The sequence below is a fragment of the Natrix helvetica genome, assembly GCF_964273705.1.
Source record: "Natrix helvetica genome assembly, chromosome: Z".
Classification (NCBI taxonomy): Eukaryota; Metazoa; Chordata; class Lepidosauria; order Squamata; family Natricidae; genus Natrix; species Natrix helvetica.
In genome coordinates, this window is record NC_138554.1 from 19,608,194 (window position 1) to 19,619,133 (window position 10,940).

The following is a 10,940-nucleotide window of genomic DNA, read 5'->3' on the forward strand; positions in this document are numbered from 1 at the left end:
GAGGGAGGGCTCGGCAGCGCGATCACCCGCTACTTTCGCTTTTTGGCTTCCCTTTGTTTCCCGTTCCGGCTTTGACCTGTTTGTTGCTGCCGAGAATCTGGAGATTTCCGGAGGATCTGTTAAGAGAGTTAAGGATTCAGACGTGCAGCTTTGCGCAACAACTGAATTTTACAGGGACTGAGAAGAGCATGTAATTAGCATTGGGTACCCTGTTTAGCATCGCGTTGCATTTTCTGATGATGTGTGGAGCTATAACAGAGTACAGGTAGTCCTCAACTTACAATACTTAATTTAGTGACCGTTCAAACTTACAACGGCACAGAAAAAAAAGAGGCTTAGGACCAATTTTTACTACTTACGACTGTCGCAGCATTCTTGGGGGGTCGTGCGATTTACATTCAGATGCTCGACAACTGGTTCATACTTATGACGGTCGCAGTGTCCTAGGGTGACGGGATCCCCTTTTGTGACCTTCTGACAAGCAAAGTCAATGGGGAAGCCAGATTCATTTAAACAACGGAAGTGATTCCCTTAACAAATAGAATTTAATAATAGAGTTGGAAGAAACCTTAGAGATCTTCTAGTCCAACCCCCTGCTTAGGCAGGAAGCCCTACATCACTTCAGACAAATGGCTATCCAACATCTTCTTAAAGACTTCCAGTGTTGGGGCATTCACAACTTCTGGAGGCAAGCTGTTCCACTGATTAATTGTTCTGTCAGGAAATATCTCCTTAGTTCTAGGTTGCTTCTCTCCTTGATTAGTTTCCATCCATTGCTTCTTGTCCTGCCCTCAGGTGCTTTGGAGAATAGCTTGACTCTCTCTTCTTTGTGGCAGCCCCTGAGATGTCACAATGTGGCAAGAAAGGTTGTAAAATGGGGTGAAACTCACTTAACAAATTTCTCACTCAGCAACATAAATTATAGGCTCAATTGTGGTTGCAAGCAGAGGACTACCTGGAATGCGAATTGGGTCTATCTATAAATAGCAATAGCATTTAGACTTATGTACCGCTTTACAGTGCTTTACAGCCCTCTCTAAGCGGTTTACAGAGTCAGGGTATTTTCCCCAACAATCTGGGTTCTCATTTTACCGGCCTTGGAAGGATGGAAGACTGAGCCAAACTTGAGCCTGTTGAGAATCGAACCGCTGGCAGTCAGCAGAATTAGCTTGCAATACTGCATTCTAACTACTGCACCATCACGGCTCCGAATGCTAACAAATAAATTCCGTTTGTTTGTTTCAGCGCAGTCCAACACTGTGTTCATTTTATCCAGCACAATTTGAGGTAATAATCACACTGAGAGGCAAAACTAGAGTTTAACAGTTTATTTCTGGTACACTGTTTGGCATTGCATTGCATCTTCAGGTGTGTGGGGCTACAACAGAGTAATGCAAATTTAGTCTAATCTTTAAATGCTAAAAGATAAATTCACTTTCTTTGTTTCAGCCCCGTCCAACATTCTGTTCATTTCATCCAGCACAATTTGAGCCAATAGTCACGCTGAGAGGAAAAGGGGTTTAATCATTTATTTCTGCGCAGAGATAAAGATGAATGTTTGAGACCCAAGTTCAAATCAAGAATAACTGCTGACATTCAACAAGTTGTGGTTTTACCATAAAACCACAGATAAGCATAAAGAAATTCCTGGTATTATCACTTGTTCCTGAGTTATTGGACTTCCACAGCTAACATACCTTAATAGGCATGGGGGTTGTACTTAATTCCAACTTAATTCCATAATAAGCACTAGGGTGCATTTAATTTGATAAGGTGTTCACCTCTGGATGTTCTTATTTAACATAATAATGATAAACCTTTTACCAGTGGATCTTTGCCCAGACTTTTGGCCATGGCTTCAGCAAAATACCACATTACTTTTCCTTGTTCCAATAATGGTCACATTTGTGTATTACTTTAGCATACAGGTAGCCCTCAACTTATGACCACTTTTGAGCGGAAAATCTCCATTTCTAAGCAAGGCAGTTGTTGTTAAGTGAATCCCTGCTACTGTTAAGTTAGTAACATGGCTGTTAAGTGAATCTAGCTTCCCCATTGATTTTGCTTGTCAGAAAGTTGCAAAAAAGGATCACATGACTCCCCCCCCGGACACTGCAGCTGTCGTAAGTACATGCCAGTTGCCAAGCTTCTGAATTTTGATCACGTGACCACAGTCATTAGGTCAGTAATGTGAAAAACAGACACGAGTCACTTTTTTCAGTGTCATTGTAACCTTGAACGGCCACTAAACAAATGGTTGTAAGTTGAGGACTAGCTGTATTTACTCAGAATGGGACACCTGGACTAACATTGCCTATAACTGAAATGTTTGTGAGATTAACCTCTTTAGCTTCTGATAAATGCCAAAGTAGATGTTAGCTAACTGGGGAATCTAACAATCCAGGAAAGGAAAGACAATGATAAAAATAGATTGTTCTGACTAAAGCAAATTCATCTATTGTGTGTGTGTGTGTTCCAGCATAACTCTGGAATGCCTCGAATAATTTCAACCAAACTTGGTACACAGATGACTTACTCTTTGGAAAAAAATACTGTTAGGGGATAAGACACCCCTAACACCGCTTGGGGTGTGTGTCTGTGTGTTCCAGCATACTGTAACTCTGGAATGCCTGGGCCGCCAAAATAAAAAGAACTGAATTATATCTATAGTGTCAAGTCACAGTACTTTTGACAGTGATAGTGTGTATTTTGGATTCACGTTCTGTTACGATAGAGCCTGTTGTGCCTTAAAATGGATTCTACTGTACAGCACAGTGAAATTGCCATGGTAACAGCTTCACAGTACTCCACAAGGGGGCTCCCTCTAATACTGGATTGGGATAAATACATACCCAGGCAACGCCAGTGTCAAGCCGGCCTCCCGCAGCAACCAAGAAAGAAAGCACTTAACTCCATTTTGCAGAATTAAGAGTACTTTTACTGGTTATGAAAAGATAGCAGCTAAGCAAAGCAAGATCTGAGGCAAAAGCGCGCGAAATTATACATATCAATATTTGTCAAACCCCCTCCCCCCGGTAACCCCCATCCCATGGTCCAATCTGCAAATCCCTCAGGTGTCATGTGGGTTTCATCTCCAAGGAGCATCATCAGGTTGGTATGCAGGACGGTTGCAATTGACCAACTCTAAACATCAATCTTCAGCATGCGCAGTAGATGGTGAGAACAAAACTCTCTTTTAACAATCTCTCCTGTCCCCCCCAAATACCAGCCCTCCTGTTTCAATGGCAGTTGAAAGCAAATAGCGAAGCAGAGGCTGACAGCCAGATTATTACCTAGTGCAGAGGTGGTATTCAGCAGATTCTAACAAGTTCTGGAGAACTGGTAGTGAAAATTTTGAGTGGTTTGGAGAACCAGTAAATACCACCTCTGACTGGCCCTGCCTCCCATCTATTCTCTGCCTCCTGAGTCCCAGCTGATCAGGAGGAAATGGAGATTTTGTAGTAACCTTCCCCCGGAGTGGGGAGGAAATGGGGATTTTACAGTATCCTTCCCCTGCCATGCCCACAAAGCCATACCACACCCACAAAGCCACACCCACAGAACCGGTAGTAAAAAAAAAATTAATCCCACCACTGACCTAGTGATTTATAAAAGCTCTTAACAGTTTGTAAACAGGTCAATATCCTAGAACTAGGTCCTCTCTCCCTACAGATGAGAGGATGAGAGATGTAGTTTGATACATCTGTAGGATACCTGATAAATAAATTTTATTGTATCCTCATTTTTTTTAATGTAAAGCTTAGAAGCAGCAAGCTTGGAATTTCAGATTACTTTGAGCAATTCATTACAAAATCTAAAAACCTACCAAAAAGAAAGAAAAAGACACACAAGCAACAATTGTTCCCTTGGTACAATTAATGGTTTTAAAAATCAGTTTTGCTAATTGTGACTCATTTGATGGACAATAAAGTTCCAATAGTCAACATTTGGTCCCCTGAGAATCAGAATATTGAGGAAATACAATAGTAGACAAAGAAGTGGCATGAAGGAATACTATGTTTTAAAAAAAGTGCCATGAAGGAGATTCATATGAGGAAATCTTACAATGATGACACAGTCAAAGACAGAGAATAACAGAATAAGAGAGTACCGTGTTTCCCCGAAAATAAGACAAGGTCTTTTTTTCTTTTGACCCATGAAATAAGTGCTTGGCCTTATTTTCTGGGAAGTCTTATTATTTTTAAGGTGCAGGAGGTGGCAAGCATTGTCACCTCATGGCTGCTGCTGTATTTTTGGGGAGGGCTTATTTTAGCGCATGTGCTCAAAAGCCCGATTGGGCTTATTATCCAGGGAGGGCTTATTTTCAGGGAAACAGGATATTTCTAGCTCAGGTTTGAAATGAGGAGTTCTTGGTGCTTCTGTGAGGTTGGTTGTTTTCTTGCAGACATTTCATTACCTAAGTGGGTAACATCCTCAGTGCTAGTAGTCCTAATGATTATCACTAGCACTGATGACGCCACCTAGTTTGAATAATGAAATGTCTGCAGGAAAACAATTAAGCTCAGGGAACATCAAGGACCCCACAAGGAGAAAAAAAAGAGGACAACAAGCAACAAGATGGATGGATTTAATTGCTGTGGTGATGGCTGCTTCGTTGGAGGAGCTGAATGGCCATGGAGGAACCATCTGGAGCATGGGGCTCCAACCTTGGCAACTTTAAGACTTGTGGACTTCAATTCCCAGAATTCCTCTGGCTGAGGAATTCTGGGCATTGAAGTCCACACGTCTTAAAGTTGCAAGATTGGCGATTCCTGATCTGGAGAAGACCTGGGTGATATTTAATTATGGATAACAACTGGATGGCAGATAATCATTATTTCCTTTTTTAAGATGGTTCATCTTTCGGTTGTGAGATAGGATAAAACAGCAACACTTTCTCTGGTGTTTAAGGATTTGAAGGCCATGAATCTGATTCAAACTAGCCCAAACGTGACCAACTTGAAATTCTTTCTGCCATGGTAGAACTTGAAGAAGGCTTTGGATCCATCCGGGCTGAGTTGCTTGAAGCAGAGGATCTTCAAAGCAAAGTCAGAAATTGTGGACATCTTGGTGGCCAGATTTTGAGCCTCCATTAATGGAATGTGATTGAAGCAAAGGTCTTGGAAACAGAGTTATATACTGGTAGAAGAAATAAAAATCTCTTATTGATGGAAGAAGGATGATGTCGAGTGGAACTTCTTTATTTTTATATAGTAGGTCTCTTAAGCCACTCCAGGACTCTGGATGATTTATACTTCATCATTAGGTCCTAAAGGAAAAAGGAAAAATATTTTACGCCCAGCAGAAAAACAGGTAGCCTAGTCCTCGACTTAGTGACAATTTGAAGCTACAATGGCATCGGAAAGAGTGACTCCTGGCCATTTCTCACATTTAGAACCGTTTCCGCCTCCCCCGAATCATATTCAGACACTCGGCAACTGGATCATATTTATGACTGTTGTTGTGTCCCAAGGTCATGTGATCACCTTTTGCGCCCTTCCGACAAGCAAAGTCAATAGAGAAGCAGATTCACTTAACAACTGTGTGACTCACTTATCAACAGAAGCGATTCATTTAACTGTGGCAGTAAACGTCATAAAATGGGACAAAACTCACTTAACAACTGTCTCACAGCAGCAGAAATTTGACACTCAAAAATGGTCATATGTCGAGTATGTAACCATACTCTAAAAATAAATGCAGATAAAATAAAACTAATAAAAATAAAGTTGTGACAGGGTGGGGATGGATAATTTGTGAGGAAACAGAACATTCAATACAGGTAGTCCTCGACTTACAACAGTTTATTTATTGACTGTTCAACGGCACTGAAAAAAGTGTCTTGTGACCGTTTTTCACACTTATGACTTTTGCAGCATCCCCATGGTCACGTGATTTACATTCAGATGCTTGACAACTGGCTCACATTTATGACAGTTGTAGCGTCCTGGGATCATGCGATCCCCTTTTGCGACCGTCTGACAAGCAAAGTCAATGGGGAAACCGGATCCACTGAACAATCCTGTTCCTAATTGGCAACAAAAGTCGTAACACGGGGTGAAATTCGCTTAACAAATTTCTCACTTAACAACATGGTGGTCGTAAGTCGAGGACTACCTGCACTCCAGCTAAAAAAGAAAACAAAAAAAAAAAGAGCAGAATATGTTCTTTCCGATAGCAATCATTCAGAGGATCAACACAATCGGATAAACAGTCTGGCAGGAAGCAATACTCTGTCCAAGGAATCACAAATTCCCTGGAGTTTTTAGGGAGAGATCAGCTCGTCATGAAAGCGAGGTTTCATTTAAACTTGTCCTAAGCGTGATGTGTTCCAAGTGAGAAGGCGTGACAAGTAAACAGCCATGCCGGCTGATTCCTAGCTACTGACGGAGATGTCAAGAACTTGCCAGCTTTTCTTGAGTGGGTGCTGAAGTGGCACATGGAAGTTTTATTATTGTGGTGATAAAAGCAGCAAAACGTGTTTCATTTCTTTGCTCTTATTGTGTCCTCCAATCGACCAAGCACTTTGTTCAGGACAACTTGGTGATTCCTGGATCAGGAAGAAACCAGGGAGAAATTTGAGCCAATTAGAACTGGGGAAGTAAACATCTACCTGTGTTTTAGATCCATATTGCTCATAGGCAGTCGGTTGAAACGCCCTGGGAAGGGACGGGTTGTTAAGTGAATCTGGCTTCCCCATTGACATGGCTTGTCAGAAGGTTGCAAACGGGGATCCCATGACCCCGGTACACTGCTACCGTCATAAATGTGAATCAGTTGTCAAGCATCCAAATGTAAATCATGTGACCATGGGGATGCTGCAAAAGTTGCAAATGTGAAAAACAGTCATAAGACACATGAATGAATGATCATTAAATGGTTGTAAGTTGAGGGCTACCTGTATTAGATGTCCTTTGGATGGGTGGAGTGCATTTATTTTGATTCTCCCTAACCTCTCTGATGAGTTTGGTACCTTTTGACTTTTGTATGTATGTATGTATATATTTACGTACGAACGTATCTATTTAGACAATTACATGGCCGCTCACTCACTTTCAGTGACTCTGGGTGGCTTAAAAAAAATAAAAACCTAATACAGGTAGACCTCAACTTACAACCGTTCATTTAGTGACCGTTTAAAGTTACAACAGCACTGAAAAAAGCGACTTATGACTTGTTTTTCACACTTATGACCATTGCAGCATCCCCGTGGACTGGTGTGACTGTGAGCTTGTAAGCAGTTCTTGTAAACTGACTTAAGTCACTACTCCAAGGAGCTTGGGCTGAGACCCACCCAACCCATCTGAGACTTACTAGATTAGAGATGATTTGAGATGAGCCCCATCTGTGGAGCTGCGGTGGCGCAGTGGTTAGAGTGCAGTATTGCAGGCTACTTCTGCTGCCTGCAATTTGGCAGTTCGAATCCCACCAGGCTCAAGGTTGACTCAGCCTTCCATCCTTCCGAGGTGGGTAAAATGAGGACCCAGATGGTTGAGGCCAATAAACTGACTCTGTAAACCGCTTAAAGAGGGCTGTAAACATGGTGAAGCGGTGTATAAGTCTAAGTCAGCGGTTCTCAACCTGTGGGTTGTGACCCCTTTTGGGGTCGAAAGACCTTTTCACAGGGGTCGCCGAGGAGCCTCCGGCAGAGAGGCTGGTGAGAAACTGGCCCAAAGGGAAGGAGCAGCTCAGCTTCCACGCAGCAGAAGGAGAGGTGTGTGTGTGTGTGTGTGTGGTGGGTGAGGGGAAAGTAGGAGCCGCAATGGAGGCAAGGAGGGGGAAAAGAGAGACGTGCGCAGCACAGAGGATGCTGGGAAAGCAACTCGCTCTGAGTGATGGAGGTTGATGGGCAGAGGTACAGAAGCCAAGTGGTACCATTTCTGAGGCGTAAAACAAGGCGGGGAAAATAAAATAAAATAAAGGAACGTGGGATGTGCGTACGCTGAGATTCCCTATTAAGACTGTTACCCATGCTTAGCATGGGTAACAGTCTTAATAGGCTTTAGCCCCTCTCCTGCGGCTCCCTGCTGACCCAATTGCGCAATCTGCTCTCCACCCTGAGAAGGCACGAGCCTCTCGCCTGCTTTTGCGATTCCGCGTCCTTTGCAGGCAACGCAGTGTGGGGAAGAACTCCAGCTATTTTCTCATGCTCATCTCTTGCACGCGGATGCGCAAGCAAAATACCCTCCTGGGCCAGGATCAAGGTGGAGGGGATGACTCTCCTCTCGCTGTCGCCACTGCGCAATGAGTTGAGTAACTAGATACGCAGAGCAGGGGAGCCCCGCTGTGCAGGAGACTCCTCAGTGCCAGACTCAGGTCAGCGCAAGCCACGGTCCCCTTTGGGTTGGCTCAGGAAGGAGGGAAATAGGGAGCAGCAGCAGCAGGGAGGGAAGAGCTCCAGTTCTCCTGCGCCGCACAGGGCTCTCCTTGCGCAGGGCTCTGGAACTCTTCCCTCTCTGCATTCAGAGACAGCTGCTCCGGCTCTTTCCTGAGTCAACACGAAGGGGATTGACCTGAGTCTGGTGCTGAGGAGTCTCCTGTGCAGTGCAGCCAGCTACTCACTTCTCAGTGGTGGCAGCGGAAGGAGTTGCTGTCCCCACTACCATGATACCGGCCCAGGAGGGTATTTGCTTGCACGCGCAAGAAAGAGATGAAAGAGAAAAGGAGAGAAAGAGAGGGAGATAGAGAGAGAAATGAAAGAGAGCTGGAAGGAGAGAATGGGAGAGAGGGAAAAGAGAGGGAAGCAAATTAGAGGGAGAAGGGGGAGAGGGAGAAAGAAATGAAAGAGAGCTGAAGGGAGAGAATGAGAGAGAGGGAAAAGAGAGGGAAACATATCAGGGGGAAAGAAAGGAAGAGAAAAGAAAGAAAGAAACTAACTTTCTCAGATCTATGACGAAAGCAATGGCAAGCTAGATCTCTTGCCAAAAAAATTGCAGTTTGCCAGAAGGCACAAATTGGAAGCAAGTCTGATTTTTTAAAAAGAAAATAACAAGAGATGGCAAAAAAATGCATCTGAAAATAAGATTATTTATAATTTTGGATAACGTATTATATTGTCAAACTCAAAAGAAATCAAAATATATATCCTATTGCTGTTGGTACAATTTTGCCAGCTTCTATCAACTTAAGAGTTCACTATGAAAAGATTACAGAGAAGCAATTTCCTACAATTAATAACTTTATTTTGGATTTGCTATCGTATTCAATGAGAAAGAAGGAAAAAGAAAGAGGGAAAGGTAAGGAAAGAAAGGAAGGAAGGAAAAAGAGAAAGGGAGAGGAAAAATAGAGAAAAACAGGAATGAGAGGGAGGGGGTCCCTGAAGCCTCCGGAGGGCCTCCGGGGGAGGCTCTTTTCACCCTCCCCAGGCTCCTATAAAGCCCCTGGAGCCTGGGGAAGGCGAAAAAAGCATGTAAAGATGGGGGGGGGGATCGCGCGTTGTGCGCGCATGCGCGCTGGGGGATCGCGCGTTGCATTATGGATGCGGCACGCCCGCACTCGACCCCCCCTGCGCTCCCCCCACTTGTGGCACTCAGAAAACACTGAGCCATGAAACCTTGGTAGGGATGTCTGGGTGTGTGTGTGTCATGTGACTGGGTGGGAGTGATGTTGAGTTGGCTTTGTGGCTCCCGGTGTTACATAGTAGCAATGGAAATAATTTTATGGTGGTGAAGCGGTACGTAAGTCTAAGTGCCATTGATATCGCTATTGCTTCTCCCTTCCGCGGCTGAAACCGCCCATCCCGTGCGCTAGCTACCTTTTTCTAAACCATCCAGCGAAGCCTCTCAGCTTGAGGCAGGCAGTTGATGGCCACCAACACCGCGGCTGTCACCTCTGGGGCGTAGCTGTTGCCGTAAAAACCGACCAGGAGATCGCTCAGAACCAGCGCGTCCGCATTCTGCAGCCGCCCTCGGGGGATATTATTATAGTTCGGCTTCACCTTGTACTCGTGGAGGTGAGCCTTGAATTTCCAGAGCTCGTAGTCCGTCAAGTCCTCCAGGATGTTTTCGATGGAGCCACGGACGCTCCTGTCCATCGCGCTTCCCGGGGGGCTGAATTTCGGAAACAAAAGAAAGAGGGTTTGCGCGTCGTGTGGAGGTGGCGCAAAGCGAAAAATTATCGGAAGTGGGAGGACTTGGTCAAAAGAGCGTCGATCGTAACTTTCTCTTTTGTCGTCGCTTGCTGGGGACCGACGGGGCTTCGGGAGGATCCTGCGGAGTTAAGGATTCAGAGGCGCAATTTTGGGGATCCTTGAATTTTTCAGGCTAGGGAGAGCGCGAGTGATATTAGCAGCACCTCGTTTGGCGTGGCGTTTTCGGATGTGTGAGGCTGACAACGGAGACATGCAAATTGGGCCTCTCTATAAAGACGAACCAAACTAAGGGATTAAACAGATTAACAGAGTTGGAAGGGACCTTGTAGGTCATCTAGTCCAACCTCTTCTTTGCCGAAGCAGCAGACCTACACCATCTTTGTCAAATGGCAGTCCAATCTCTTCTTCAAAGCTTCCAGTGATGAAGCTCCCACAACTTCTCAAGGCAACTTCTGTTCCATTGGTTGATTGTTCTCACTGTCAGAAAATTTATCCTAAATTTCCATGTGCTTTGGAAAATACATTCTCAACCTCCCTGGCCAAAGAGGTGTAGTTTCCTACACCTAACTGGATAAAGTAGGTTTAATTTATCTTTAAGCAATTTCAAAGCACTAGTTTGGAACTCCAAGGTACAGGTAGTTCTGCACTTACAACAGTCCATTTAGTGACCGTTCAAACTTACAATGGCACTTAGAAAGTAATTTAGGACCTTTCCCCACATTTACAACCGTTGCAACATCCCCATAGGCCAGGGGTCCCCCAAACTTGGGGACTTTAAGACTTGTGGACTCCAACTCCCAGAATTCTCCAGCCAACTGGCTGGAGAATTCTGGGAGTTGAAGTCCGCAAG

The 10,940-nt window shown here is 44.4% G+C and overlaps 1 protein-coding gene across 1 annotated transcript; it reads right to left on the reverse strand.

The window, feature by feature from the left end:
- Positions 1 to 2,965: 2,965 nt before the first annotated feature.
- PYDC1 (pyrin domain containing 1) lies at positions 2,966 to 10,084 on the reverse strand. The gene is made up of 2 exons (XM_081933877.1): positions 9,755 to 10,084; positions 2,966 to 5,269 (listed from the first exon to the last, which is right to left on the reverse strand). The coding sequence occupies exon 1, from the start codon at positions 10,031 to 10,033 to the stop codon at positions 9,761 to 9,763; it is 273 nt and encodes a 90-aa protein (XP_081790003.1). The 5' UTR covers positions 10,034 to 10,084; the 3' UTR covers positions 2,966 to 5,269; positions 9,755 to 9,760.
- Between the last annotated feature and the right edge of the window lie 856 nt (positions 10,085 to 10,940).